The 15,078-nt window shown below is 38.3% G+C and overlaps 1 protein-coding gene across 7 annotated transcripts in view; it reads left to right on the top strand.

Moving 5' to 3' along the window:
• The window catches only part of ATM (ATM serine/threonine kinase), a 77,342-nt gene that overhangs the window by 749 nt on the left and 61,515 nt on the right, over positions 1-15,078 (top strand). For 6 of the 7 annotated variants that reach the window (XR_008574546.1, XR_008574545.1, XM_054808492.1 and 3 more), the window contains exons 2-12: positions 1,335-1,436; positions 1,523-1,635; positions 2,874-3,019; positions 3,415-3,579; positions 9,362-9,527; positions 9,820-10,058; positions 10,910-11,073; positions 11,729-11,898; positions 13,336-13,707; positions 14,231-14,425; positions 14,760-14,855. Coding sequence is in view for 5 of the 7 variants with exons in the window: in XM_054808492.1 (XP_054664467.1) it covers positions 1,365-1,436; positions 1,523-1,635; positions 2,874-3,019; positions 3,415-3,579; positions 9,362-9,527; positions 9,820-10,058; positions 10,910-11,073; positions 11,729-11,898; positions 13,336-13,707; positions 14,231-14,425; positions 14,760-14,855 (1,898 nt within the window). In the remaining 2 variants the exon portion in view is untranslated. Of the gene's footprint in view, positions 1-1,334; positions 1,437-1,522; positions 1,636-2,873; positions 3,020-3,271; positions 3,313-3,414; positions 3,580-9,361; positions 9,528-9,819; positions 10,059-10,909; positions 11,074-11,728; positions 11,899-13,335; positions 13,708-14,230; positions 14,426-14,759; positions 14,856-15,078 lie in introns of those variants that run through there. The other variant, XM_054808508.1, reaches the window with a different exon arrangement.

The raw sequence follows: 15,078 nt of genomic DNA, 5'->3' as shown, positions 1-15,078 counted from the left end.
GTGCAGTTTTTATAGGGGATGGACGTAGTCATAACGTGATAGTTGAAGAACTGCGTAACTAGGAAGAGAAAGAGTAGATGGATTCAGCCTCAGGGATTCTTCACTGTTATTGTGGCAGTTGCAATAGCGTTAAGTATGAAAGGACTGACTTCTTCCCCTTCCCTACAACAACCAACCTATGTTGCCACAGTTCTCAGTCAACCATTTTTCAGCCCATCAACATTTTAGAAGCCATCAGTATTTAGAAAGTTGCTTCTTCCCTTCTTTTTCAGCAAAAGCAGCAACTTAGTAGAGGAGCACTTCATCATGTAAAGTACAGTACAGCCAACCTTCATGTTTAGGACATTTTCCTTTTCATACGCACCTGATCAGTCACCATATCTCTGATCATGCTTAGTCCCAGCCTGATCTTGGTTGAAGTCAAAGGAAATAAATATACTCTAAGACAGTAGGTATTTAAAGTTGTATTGGTCTAAATGGATATTTTTATATTCTCACTTAAGTGCTCAAGATGCAGTGCTATGCATCGTGAACGCCCATTCTCGATTGTTTATTGTAGCTGCAGCAGCATATGCTTGGAGTTACTTTCAACTTGTGTTTTTTTCAGACAGAGTTTTTCCTAGGGCTGCTTTAAAGGCGTAAAAGGAGAAGCATAGAAGTTGTATACAATGTCATTGTCGTCATCTGCGTCAGCATAACCTTATGTAAACCAGAAATGCAAAGTCTAGCTAATTCCAACCTCCATTGAAGATGAAGCATAATTTTAAGTAGTCATGGAAGGAAAAAGTTGTTTCCTCTTACGATTGATACTTGAGCATCCTTTGACACGTTGAGTCCAGAGGGATTTGTCACTGTGATAGTGCATGCTGATGAAAATGTAGGATGTGAGAGAGGAAGACAGTTTTCAAAGTGCCACCTTCTCCTGCAGCAGCAGGTTAAGAGAGCTGCTGCTAACAGCTGGCTACTGAAAGTTAGTGATGTTTGCCTGAATGTATTCGGTTCTGTGTCATTTTAATCTTACTTCATTCCGTATTGTCTGACCAACTCTGTTACCACTCCAAAGGGAGGAAGTCAGAGTTACATGGAGGTCTCTGCTGTTACTGTCTACAACTGTTGCCTGTGGGAGTAGATTACATTCTTGACATGAGACTTCGCTTCGGTCTTGTGACCAATAAGACTAACGCAGAGATGAATGAGCTTTCCAGTGAAATAACAACTGTGGTTGTGTTTGATACTGGATTTTCAATATATTGCATTCCGAATTTTTGGACTGGTTGACTTGGCTCTGTGTTAAATAAGATAATTACTGTTTTATCCCTTTCTTCTCTTTGCAGATACAAATGACTCTTCTGTTAAACTGAACCATGAGTCTTGCATTGCATGATCTGCTCGTTTGTTGTCGTCGCCTTGAAAATGAGAAAGCTGTGGAGCGAAGGGTAACAAGTTTTATTTTGGTGTGTGTGCCTCATTTAGCAATGAAGGGAATAATTTAATAATTCTCTTTCTTGACATACATTTTCAGAAGGAAATTGAAAATTTCAAACGACTTCTACGTGATTCTGAAACAGTTCTCCAGCTGGACCGGAATTCTGATTCTAAACAAGGAAAGCAACTCAACTGGGATGCTATATTTAGGTAGTTTCTTTTTTTTTTTTCTTTGTGAATGGTTGCAATTTTCTTACATGGAACATGATTCTTTTGTTTATCAGGCCTATTTTAATGCTTATCTTTCTGCAGATTGATTTAGACTTCTTGTCAGCTTGTAAACAAGAAATGACTTATGTTAGTCTCTAAAGGAAGAAAGTATAAAATGCCAACAATGCAACACTTATACAGAAAACTTAACTGCTAGGAAACTGATGATTGAGTGGTCGTTCTTCCTTGCAAAAATAGTAGTTACTTTATTTTATTGAAAATTATCCTCGGTATCTGATTTTCAGCATATAGTTCATATGTGGATTATAGATAGCTCATTAGAATTTTTTTGTATTACTGAGTTCTTCAAGACAGAATAGAAGGACTGTGGCTTGTGAATTAAAGAAGCTGTGCTGAGGTTTGAGAGGCCCATCTTTGATAAGATCTGCTTTAGGTGTGCTACAAGATTGGACTGAGCGTGAGTGTGTAAGTTCTTAGAGCAGCTGGGACCAGTGTTAAATTGCATGTTAAAAGTGCATCTGAAGTATTAGTTTTCATAGGCTAGTGTCTGGTCAGCTTTCTGTTATGTTTTTAAATTGGACAGCATTGGAATGGTTTGTGTTTCATAGCTGTACCAGAAATATCGTAATAAGAATTTGATAAATTTTATATGTTGCTTTTGAAATGGTCAATAATATATTAGAAATACATAGGAGGAATACAGAAATAGAGCCTCTAAACTGAATATAAATAGCAGGCCAGAAAATCTACAGTAATTGCCAGTGACAAAGCCAGTGAAAAGTTTAATCTATTCTTAGATCTAAAATCTAATCTATATGTTAATTTTAAATTATGGAGAAATAGGACTTGAAGGTTTTCCCCAATAAAAACAATGAAGAGTGCTCTTTATTATTTTGTTGTATAATGTTGCAGGATAAATAAAAAGACTTAGCATTGCTTTTTGTCCTAATTATAAATTGTATATTTAGCATTATGCAAAGTTTAAAGTAAAGTTTGGTTCCTATTCAAGTTGCTTCTGGATTATCTTTAAAATTTACAGCTCCTTTTATAGATTATTTCCATCATGCTTAGACTGTTATCTATTTCAGTTGGTTTTAGTCTTTGATAATTAGAATTGCAAGAACAAGCACTGACATTGTAGGCTAGAACAACATTTACATATTTTAATTTAGTTATAAATATGCAGCTCCTTGATCAATATTCTTTTATTTTTGAAGTGTCCTGCAGAAATATTTCCAGAAAGAAATGAAAAACCTCCAACTGACAAAACCAAATGCATCTGCTTCAACCCAAACTACCAGACAGAAAAAGATGCAAGAAGTTGGAAGTTTGGTCAAATATTTCATCAGATGTGCTAATAAAAGTCAGTAATATTTATTCATATAGAATTACTGTTTTGTTTTGATGCTTTGCTTTCAACTTTGAATTTTTACTCTGAAGTAAGTTACAAGGGTGGGATTCGTCTTGCTCCCTTCCAGGTGTTTACAATTTAAATATGTTCATGTGAATCAGTCTTTTGTGCTCCTCTGTCCTTGTTGATGCTTGCAGTGCCTTTTTCTTATTATTCAATGTGTATATAACTGATGCATCCTGCCATAATTAATTTTTTTCTTAGAAACAAGATGATTCCTAACAGAACTGTTTCTGAACTCTAAGGTGGGGGTTTTTATTTTTAAGTAAATACGTACAAACAATTAATTTCAGATTTATTTGGCATACTTTGGATTAATTACAGTCTTATGTTATTTCTTCATGTAGGAGGACCCAGACTGAAATGTCAAGAACTTCTGGTTTATGTCATGGAAATTATAAGAGATCCAACAAGTTGTGCTGCCTATGGATCTGACTGTAGTAGTATACTCCTAAAAGATATCCTCTCAGTAAGGAAATACTGGTGTGAGATATCCCAGCAGCAGTGGTCAGGTAACATTTTTAAGCCTACTTACAATTGTCTTTTGCTATTACAGAAGCATGTTTAGGTGCATTTTAATTTGTTTGATGGCCGTTTGTGTGAGGTACTACACAAACCATGGAGTAAAATAGTGTCAGCCTTGAAGACAGTTGAAATAAACAAAGAAGCAAAGATTAGGAATTGATTTTTTTTTTTTTATTTCTGCATACTGTTTTTCTATTGCTTACTGAAGCATATGTACTTAGACACAATCAGGTCATGTATGTATTGTTTCCACAGGACTTAACATGTATAAAAAATCCATGCAATGTGTGTGCACCAGTAAAACTGGTGTTGATGTGCAGTTGTTTACAAGTTATTAGATATTGGCTGGTATAGTTTTGATATAGTTAATGTATTACTATTAAATTTTATTATCTGAGATTTGTTGGCTCATGAAGGTCCTAAAAAGTGTTGATTCATTGTTATATGCACATACTGCATATAAAGAAAAAAATAGAAAGCTTAATCTTTAAATAGAAAAAAAAAAGGATTAAAAAGTTGGGTAATGGTATAGCATGCAACCTGAACTGAGTGGAAGTGTGTTCAGTTTTGGGCCCCTCAGTACAGGAAGGACATTGAGCTGCTGGAGTGTGTCCAGAGAAGGGCAGTGAAGCTAGTAAAGGGACTGGAGCACATGTCTTAAAAGGAGCAGCTGAGGGAACTGGGATTGTTTAGTCTGGAGAAAAGGAGGCTGAGGGGAGACCTTATTGCTCTCTACAACTACCTCAAAGGAGGTTGTAGTGAGGTGGGTGTTGGTCTCTTCTCCCAAGTAACTAGTGAAAGGACAAGAGAAAATGGTCTCAAGTTGCGTCAGGAGAGGTTTAGATTGGATATTAGGAAGAATTTCTTCACCGAAAGACTGGTCAGGCATTGGAACAGGCTCCCCAGAGAGGTGGTGGAGTCACCATCCCTGGAGGTGTTCAAAAAATGTGTAGATGTGGCACTTTGGGATGTGGTTTAGTAGACATGGTGGTGTTGGGTTGATGGTTGGACTTGATGATCTTAGAGGTCTTTTCCAACCTTAAAGATTCTATGGTTCTATTCTATGAAATGCAAACATAATTATAATAAGGTCCCTTCCAACCCAAACCATTCTATGGTTCTGTGAGATAGATATATATATATATATATATATATATATATATATATATATATATAATGTACACACATACTGTCATTTAAACTACCAGATTGGAGATGTGTGGTAAGTAGACTACATTGGACTTTTGTACAGGTCTGGTAGGGGGAATCAATATGTCCTAGCTATTTTAAAGAAACAACTGCAAGTTGACTGGAGGCTCGCCCAGCAGCTTATGCCACTGCTAAAAGAACTGTGGTAGTTCTTGCAAAAAAAATTTTGAGGAGATATGATACAGCAGAAATTATTGGTAATGGATCTCACTTCAAAAGCAAAGTGATGGAATTATGGACAGATGAACCTGGGATTGACTAGTTATGTCCTATCTTCTATTATCTCCAAGCTTTGAGTCTGCAGATGGTTGCAAAGGATGTAATTTATGATGCAAGTAACCTCCTACTATGTACCATTAAATGAGTGAGTGTTAGGGACGTGTAGAGCAAGGGGTGGAAAGTGTCATGGTCTACTGAGCTGGCATAAGTTGAGTAATGAGATGAATGTCAGAGTCCACAGTTTGACCTTTGGTATGCTGCTGTGCAGGTATTAGGGATGTAACTATTTGTCAGATAAAGCCAGGTGTTGCAGGGAAAAAACGATGTAACTGGCAGAAATAGCGGAACCAAACTTATACAAGAATGAGTGATTCAACACCAGCTGGTCTGATCTCATAGCTGAGCCTGCTTAAATGATTCAGTGACTTCCTACACCAATCAATGAACAACAACTCGGAGAACTCCACTGACTGGTAAACACAAAACAATCTGAAAGATGCTCTCCACCTCATAAAACTCATCTACCTCAGCTTGAAGGGGCAGAGAGGTGGTGGTGTGTCAGCATGGTTCTACCTTTAGACTGGAGGGCCTCCAGGGATGCCTGGGACCAAGCTCACGTGGCCAGGACCAGCTTAACTGCTGCTCCTGACCACTGATAACCACTGCTCTTGTCAGCAAGGAGAGGGGAAGGAGAGAGAACCATCTTTCTGCAGCTTTGTAGTGCTCTGTTTGTAGTTTCTGAGGCAATAAATATCTAAATTACTGTGCAGTAGTTAATGTGTGCATTTAGTCTGTCCTAACCTAAACCATGGCAGTAGGTTGAAAGGTTTCCATTTATTCAGCATGTGTGTTACCAAGTGAGGTAGCAGACAGTTTTGGAGACACCTCCTTCACCACACACACCCATGCACGTACTGACAAGGCTGCATGTTCAGCTGCCCTGCATCAGCTGGTTGCTCCTTAAGCCTTTGCTGCTCATGAACGTTCCAATGCAGAGACCGTATATGGTGATAAACAGTGACTTATTTCACAGCACTGGCAGTTTGTAAGAATATAATATGTAGAGTTGAGAAGCACAGCACAATTTTCTCACCACCCAAAGCTGATGCTCAGCTAGTTCTTGCTGCCCTGACTCCCAGCCACCTCATCCCCCTCCCCCAGTTATATACAAAGCATGACGTCATATGGTATGGAATATCCCTTTGGTCAGTTTGGGTGAGCTGTCCTGGCTGTGTCTCCTCAGAGATTCTTGGGTGCCCACTGTTCTCTCTTGGCAGACCAGTATGAGAAGCTGAAAAGTCCTTGACTTAGTGTAGACACAACAACTACCTAGCAGCAGCTAAAACCATCAGTGTTTTATCAACATTATTCTCATCCTAAATCGAAAACACAGGACTATACCAGCTGCTAGGAAGAAACTTAACTCTATCCCTGCCGAAACCAGGACACCTAGTATTACTGCCACCTGCAGAAAACTGTGTCCTTGATACCCTAAGACCTGTAGGAAGGGTAGCAATAAACAACAGAACCATGCATTGTCACATGTGTTCAAGGACCAACAGACTTGCTTTTCTTCTGCATATTCTTCTGAAGAGGAGAATGCCACAGCAGCTTCTTTCCCCTACCTCTTCACCTCTGATCTGGTCCCTGTGTTGTTGCAGGCATCGCAGAGAGGATGCTGCAACACCACAGGGCTGAAGCAGGGAGGAGATGGAGGACAGCGTGAAAGCTGTGTTTGAGAGGATCATGAGGCTTTATAAGCAGGACTGATAGCAGATCTTTGATGAGGCTTGACAGAGGCTGGGGAACATGAAGCACTGGAGAGGTGGCAGGAGTAGCAGCTCCAGCATGAAAATATACTAGACTGTACTCTTAAGTAGTGACTGGTGTGCAGACAGTTGGACATAGAGAAAAAAGAGGAAGCTCAGTCAAGCAGGGAAGGGGTTTTCAGTTCTACCAATGACTTGCCTGGGGGCCCATTCCACAAAGTCTCTATTCAAGTGTCTAAATGGAGCATGGAGGGTAAGGCATGGCAGCAGGGTTTAGAGACCATTATGATTCTTTGGGCCTCTTTTTCTCCATGGAGGAAAGAAGCATTGTGACTGCTCTTTTGGTTCAGCCACGTCAACCAGATTTTGTTAGTTTCCAGTAGACCCTGTTGGTCTTCAGGAGAAGGATCGTATTGCAGATGCTGTACTTTTCTGATGTTCAGACCCTGGTTTTAAAAAGTCATATGCAATATTTCCCTTCTTCCTTGTTCATCTCTGTATATGTTCTAGCTGTATTGGCTCTCTCAGGGAGTTAGAGAATAATTCATGTTGGAAGGAATCTCAGGAAATTTCTAGTCCAGTCCCCTGCTTGAAGCAGACTCAGCTATGAGAAGAGATCAACTGGTTTTGTGGGATCAAGTTTACTTGTTTTTCAATGCTTTTTGTTGATGTGCTTGTTCTGCTGTAGGTTTTGCTCCTGTTCAGATTCTAGGCTTTGTGTGAAGCTGTGTGCTTTCCTTGCACGTGTTCTTTGAGGGGAGTTCTGCGGAGAGGATGGAGTGTAGACGTGAAAAGAGTCCATCCAGTAAGTGCTCTGCAGGTGTGAGCAGGAATGGTTTCCCAACCTCAGGAGGTCCTGGTATAAGAAGCCCCTGCAGGGATGGGGAGCATTGGCTGTGTGCTGTTGTAACCTGGGGCTGCAGTGCACTTGCAGTTGTGTAGGGCCAAGTGTTCTAAGGGTGTTGGGAGGTCACTGATGCACATTCCGCTTCCACCCTTTGCGCTCAAGGGACGGTTAAATAGGTTTGGGCACTTGTCACCAGGTTAAAGTTTTGTGAGCCAGTAATATAGGGGTATGGACTGTCTCTGATTCCCACAATTCCAAGAGTCACCTGAGTTCTGCAAATGACCCTATGCCTGCTTGGAAAGAAGGTGCTGGTATCTCCATTGACTCTGAGGCCAGAGTTACGAAAGCCTTGGTGAAGATGGCATTTTGAGTCCTGCTGGAGTCCAGGACATCCATAAATCTATGAAAGCTTGCACAACAATGAAGCAGTAGCATTGCAATGTATTTATTTATAGTTGTCCCAAGCTGACTTTTCCACAATACAGGAATCCAGAGCTCAAGGCCCTGGGTGCTGCCATCAATGTTACCCATGTAGAGTATCCAAGAGATTGTGAGAGAGTGCCTCAGAGGCCTTGATCCTGACTGTCCGTGAAGAGGTTGCTCACCTCAAACTGATGAGCTACTGATCAGTAGAGTTGAGGGTTGTCAGGCTTTTCTAGGTCATAGTCACTCTACAGAGCAAAAGTACAGTAACTGGTCATTGTGCATCCCAAGGACTGTATGATGCAGCTGCTCTGAGGTCATGTCTGGTTGACTGTGAACAAAGTAGTCATAATAGCTTGGATTCCCAAAAGATTGTTCTACTTGTATTTTTCTTTAGAGTAAAGCAGGTCTGAGAGGAGGATGTCCATTCATTCGAAGTGTTATCTTAGAATAGCTGCTGAGGTCATAGGACTAAATCAGTATTTCTTCCCGTTGTGATTCTTTGCAGTGGATATTGTCGACTGGGGGCTGAGGGACAGTATCATGTCACTTGTAGGTGACATAAATGAAATAGCAGCAAGGGTTTCGTATGTGTTGTATTAAACTGATGGTGATGGTTGGATCAGTAATGTGCTACTGTGATTTGTATGAGGCTGCTGAAAGTACAGTGTGATGATTCCTAAATGGGCCTTGAGATAAGAAAGCAAAAATCCAAGGAAGGGGCTTTTCCTTCAGAAAACTTGTAAATGAGTGCAAAGCATGGATGTGTTGGTCTGGAGGCTGGAGTGAACTAGCTGAACTGTGTGTAATGGAAAGATGGGGAGCCTCAGTGCGAACTGTTCTGATCTGTTTACTTGTTCCTGCTGCACCAAATCCTTTGTTTATGTATGTGTGACTGTAAATTGTTTCTGTTGTGTATTCTGCAACACACAGAGCCGACTGTGCTGAGCAATCAATGTAGAGTAGAAGTTGAGTGTGGAAGTAGTTGTGAAAATTGATCATGCGGCTATAGCTACTTTGCTCAGTGTAACACAAAGCAGATTGTGTCCCAGCTCAGAATGAATATAACTTTACTCCCAGTGTAGACAGGACTACATGTTTTATTTTTTTCCCCAGTTAACTTTTGTGAATAATGACGTGTAGCTGAATTCAGAATGGTGGGGTTTATATATTTAATGCAGTATTTTGCTTCAAGCATTTTTAGTGTAATCCTCTGTAATATATATGTTTATCTATATATATTTGTATATTTACAACATATATACACTGTATCATATATACTTTTTTTTAATACATTTGCAGAGATGCTGATCCTGTATGGCCAATTATACCTCAGACCTTCTGGGAAGATTAATAGAGTCTTGGTGGCTAGGATAATTCACACACTTACAAGGGGATACTGCTTCCAAACTGATGGGTTGAGTTCTGATATGTTTGTCTTCTTTTCAAAAGCAATGCAATGTGCAAGGTATGTTGCAAGTGTTCCTTTTGTATGCTAATACCTACGTTTAGAGAATAACTCATTCTAAGTATTTGGGATTAGACTTGAGTAATAGCATGTAATACTTCTTTAGACATATTTTGTTCTGTCTTTGAACAGCAATTTAATAAATTATTTAAAACTATTAATAACTTCTGCATTTGTTAGGCAAATAATATTCTGAATATAGTTACTTGCTAGTATTTACATTTAAACAGTTCCTGTGAAAAGAAATAAGAATATTTCTTCTGGAAGTTTGAGTGTTTGGTTTATGTTACAGACAGGAGAAGAATACTGCAGGCCTGGATCATATTGTTGGAGCAATGAATATCTTCTGCAATAAGTTTGCTGCCAACTGTCGCATACAGATTTGTAAAGTAGGGGAAGAAATTTTGCCTACAGTGCTTTATATCTGGACTCAGTATAAACCAAAGGATTCCCTGAAGGAATCAATAATTGAGTTATTTCATCTCCAAGTTCGTATTCATCATCCAAAGGGTGCAAAAACTCAGGCAAAAGGTACAATAAAAAGCTCCCTGATTTTTTTTTTCTGTTACTGCATGTGATTGTTCGAATTATTGTGCCAACTTTCTGAATTTTGATACTGAGTCTTGGAAACATTAATGGGAATGATGATTACTTGTCAGTAGTTTTATGCTATAGGTTAATATTGAGTGAAAGTGAAAATGAGTTTTTAAATTGTATGCACTAAGAGAATATTAGTTGTATTAAGTCCTGTAAATGTTGATTGTTTTTTTATCAAAAAGTGATTTTAATTACTAAATCAAAACACAAAGTCTTTGGGGAAGGGAAATAATAGTTTAGATTGCCACATATATTCATATCTTATCAGGTTTATTTAAGCCCAGAAATTACTACTATGATCTAAGTCTGACTTACTGCATAAAACTGATCAGAGAACATCACTTAGTAATTATGTTTGTCTGTCATGGCCTATTTCAGTTATAGCATCATTATTTTAAAAAGATTAATTTTTATTTTTACTTTGTCTACAAATGGCAAAGCGTTTGTAATTAGTCCAAATTTATTCGTTGCATTTCATTGTAGTCTTTCCAGTTAGATACAGAATTATTAGAAACTTCATTCCTACCCTAATGACTTATATATGATGATTAAATTAGAATCAGAGAATGGTTTGGGTTGGAGGGGAAAATTCTCTCTTAACTTTTTTCACTTTTTTACTTTATTCGTTCTCCATTCTAAGACTTGTTTTGCAGATCTGCATTAGTTGTGCTTTGTATGCTCTGCAAAACTCTAGTTTTGGCTGTATTTTGCATTCTCTGGGTAGGTTTACATACTGTATCAAGTGGATGGGACATGTTATCTTTTAATTGTTTTTACATGTACAGGTGCATATGACTCAACAAAATGGCAAAGTATCTTACATAACCTATATGATCTGCTGGTGAATGAAATAAATCTCATCGGTAGTAGAGGAAAGTATTCTTCAGGCTCACGTAATATTGCTGTAAAGGAAAATTTGATTGAGTTAATGGCTGATACTTGTCATCAGGTAACATTTTTATATGAATATAAAGTTGACTATATATTTACTGTGTTGTATGTTTTGCTTCTAAAAGTAATATGGCTTTAGCATTTCCTCAAAATCATTTACTGAAGTATTAGTACCTTTTGTCTATGTTCTGTTCTGTTTAGTTGTTATTTTTTGTGCAGTTTAGAAGTGTGGACTCCTAAATTATACTAGGTTTCACCAGTGTTGCTTATTGGACTATAAGCAAAGGTTCTGTTATAGTAAAGACTATAAATAATAATTCCAGTTGTCTCTTATGAGGGTTTATACGCAGTAAATAATGGACTGGTTTAGTTTGACATTTCAGTTTTCATAGAATCATAGAATGGTTTGAGTTGGAAGGGACCTTAAAGATCATCTAGTTCCAACACCCCTGCTATGGGCCGGGACACCCTCCACTAGACCACGTTGCCCAAAGCCCCATCCAACCTGACCTTAAACACTTCCAGGGATGGAGCCTCCACAACCTCTCTGGGCAACCTGTTCCAGTGCCTCACCACTCTAACAGTCAAGAATTTCTAACATTTAATCTAAATTGACCCTCTTTCAGCTTAAACCCATTGCCCCTTGTAATTACCTTTTCCTGTAAATACTACTGGGTTTTATTCGCATACTTTTTAATTTCTCTTTATAAAAGGTTTTTACAGAGGATACCAAAGTTCTGGAAATTACCCAGCCATATGCTGTTTCACAGAGAGAGTCCAGTGATGAAACAGTACCAAGCAAGCGCAGAAGGATTGAACTAGGCTGGGAGGTAATTCGAGACAACCTGCAAAGATCCCAGAAGGATTTTGATGTCATACCTTGGTAATAACATCTTTACGTGAAACAAATATCACTACAGACATCTCTTCACATTTAAGTATTCTCCTGAATATGTCGTGCTTTCAAATTAGGTGTCTGCACATGCTGTAATTATGTGTCTAAGCATTAAGCTTGGATTCTCACAGCATTTGGAAAGTAGTGAGTAGTGTTCTTGACACTCTTGCTTTAAAAATTTTTTATCTTTGGTTTCCTAAGAAATAACAAATGAGGTCTGGTAAATTGTGTTGTAGTGTATAAGATATTACTGCTTCTAATTTTTTACCTGTCTTTTGTGCTAGATATTACCAGTCTTTATGTAAGTGTTGTGTGTGTGATCCAGCTTATGAGTGTTAGGAAATGAACCTGGGATTTACTTCTGTCTTAAGCTGGCTGTGTCATAGGACAACAACCATTAACATTTTGGCCATTTTGGACTAGTTCACAGTTTGCTGTAATACCTGGCCTGAAAACTGTTGACATGCAAGGCCTGGCATCTTATCTTAGACCTTGATTGAGGGGTATTTTGTCTGACATGAGGGACTTCTGAACTGGAGGTATAGCTACGTGTCTTTACTGACTGCCACAGGAGAAGGACTCTGTAGCAGAGAGTGCAGCAGGGAGTCAACTCATTGTTAGAAGACCACAGCTAGACTTTTCCAGAACTTACCAGTTGTAGTCCTAAGCCCAAGAATGTTGACTTTTTAGCCAAAATAGATTACACTGGATGTTTTTTGCTGTTACTGTTCCTCTCTGTCTTTCTGACTTTTCTTGGAAACTGCTGTACAAGATACCAGAACAGTGTAGCTGCTTGAGAATTGGGTCCTGAGCTGGGGTGGCAGGTTTGTGTATGTGTGTGTTTTGCTCAGAGTGTTGAGGCAAAGTGGCTGTGTAGGATCCAATTGAGAAGTTAACGTGCTGTTCTGTGTGGAGGTGGCAATCTTCAGGAAATACTGTGAGTACTGTAAAGTAGAGTTCCAGCCATTGCTATGAGCAAAACCCTTCTGACTTACCATCCCCAGCTTAACATTTTCTTCATTCAATAAATTTTAATTTTCTTATCTGCAGAGATGATGTTATAATGTTTCCTGTATATGTAATTTCACACTTGAGGTCACTCCCTGGGTCAGAGTGTATAACAGGCTAGTCCAGAAGAAGGAGAAAAATAATATTTTTGCCTGAAATTTTCTTTCCTTGTGGTCAGAATTCGGTGAAGTCAGCTTGTAAGAAAGTATTAGTGATAGCAAGGCTAGATGAGCAGACTTTACAAGGAAAAACAGTAGAAATACTGAATCTTTAACCTTTGATAGTAAACAAATCAGCTCAATGCTGGGAAGTATAAACATGAAATGACTATTGGAGAAGGCTTTGTTTGTTCATTTACTTTTAAAGACATAAATTTATGTATGTTTGATATTAATTGCTTCACTTTGTGTTTTCAAGGTTACAGATTACAGCTCAATTGATATCAAAATATCCCATGAGTATTCCAAACAGTGAGCTACCTCCCTTACTCAATGTACTTCACCAGTTACTGCCTCAGCAGCGCCGAGGAGAAAGGACCCCATACGTGCTGAAGTGTCTTACAGAGGTAGCTTTGTGTCAAAACCAGAAAACTGATTTGAAAAGCACGCACAAGTTGGAGCTCCAGAGAACCTGGGCAAAGATTTGGTCTCTTACCATTCGTAGCATAAGTTTCCAGCAAATTGAAGTAGAGAGCTTTGGGCTACTTGGTGCTATGATTCAAGGAAACCTTGTTGTAACAGATAAAGAACTCTGGAAGATATTTTCAGGACCTGCATGCAAGCCTTCAAGGTAAAATGGGAAGCACATTGCTCTTTACTGTGCAACCAAAACTGCTGTATTATTTAAAATAATAATATTGTTGTTGTGGATGTATTTCTAATTAAGAACTGTCCCTGTTTGTGTTTTAAGCATTTGAAACAAGCATAAATGCATACATAAGTCTGAAAGCAGAGGCAGAAAAGGAGAGGCAAGCATCTTCAAATTTAAAATTGACTAAAAATTTAAAATCTGACTGAAAGAGATGTTCATTTTTTGAAGTTAAAAAGTATGTTTTCTTCTGAATATATTTTTATTCTGAAATAAGTATTCTGAAAAAGTCTTTAAAATAAACAGGAAATGTCTGTAATAGCCAAAATGTGGCTTTTGAAAAGGCAAAGGTTCTAATGAGGTAGTTTTCCAGTATGCAGGCCTATTAACTTGCTTACATACTTGATGCTCCCTGAGGATGCAGATATACTAACACTGCTTTAGAGTGCTGATCAATAAATACCACATTGTTTCTCACAAATGCTGTGTTCCCTTTGTGTTACAGTTCTGCTGTATGTTGTTTATCATTAGTGATGTCTGCCTATTCAGTGCCAGAAAATTTGGACGTAGGAATGAAACAGAATAACTGTGAAAGAAATCTGGATTCTTTGTTAAAGGAGGCAATAATGAAATGGGTACTGTCCTGCTATTTGGAGGAAGAAATGGAAGAATGTGCTGAGTTGCCTCCTGTGCTCTGCTGGTAAAGTCTTTGTGGCATGATTTTATATGTAAGCTCACCCTATAACACAGAAAACTGTGCAGGGAAAAGTGGATTTGCAGAATTGTATTATGTTAATGCTTTGGTAGAGTTTCTAGGGTTTTTAATCTTACTCTAGAATGTCATTCTGGGGACATAATTTATATATCTGTCCATAGCATGGCAAATACATGAACTATGTGTTAGAAATCTTAAGTAAAAACTTAAGCTTCTTTGAAGACACACTGTTAATCTGGTTAATGTTTGGGTGCGCCTCAGGAATCCCAGGAGCTTGTCTGATTGCAAGAAAATGCAAAACAATTTTCTTTTTTTACAGTGATTTCCCTCATCTTATATTACAAAAAATTCTTGTGAGTCTTACAATGAAGAACTGTAGAGCTGCCATGATTTTCTTCCAAAATGATGCTAAATGGTATGTTTTTAAATCAATCATTATAGATAATTAAGCTTCTTACTTTTTGTCATTTTAGCAAGCAAAGATAATGAAATTCATAATTCCTCAAGCTCTTTTTACATCTTTCTGACCCCATAAAAATAATAGCGCTTTTGCAATTTATTAAGATGCTTTAAGCAGACATTAAAATAGTCTCTTGCTGACAGAGTCAAACCTTCAGGTACTGAACAAAATACCTTAT

The sequence above is a fragment of the Grus americana genome, chromosome 1, assembly GCF_028858705.1.
Source record: "Grus americana isolate bGruAme1 chromosome 1, bGruAme1.mat, whole genome shotgun sequence".
Taxonomy (NCBI): domain Eukaryota; kingdom Metazoa; phylum Chordata; class Aves; order Gruiformes; family Gruidae; genus Grus; species Grus americana.
The sequence above is the reverse complement of the archived record's forward strand: the minus strand, read 5'-3'. Positions and strand labels throughout refer to the sequence as shown.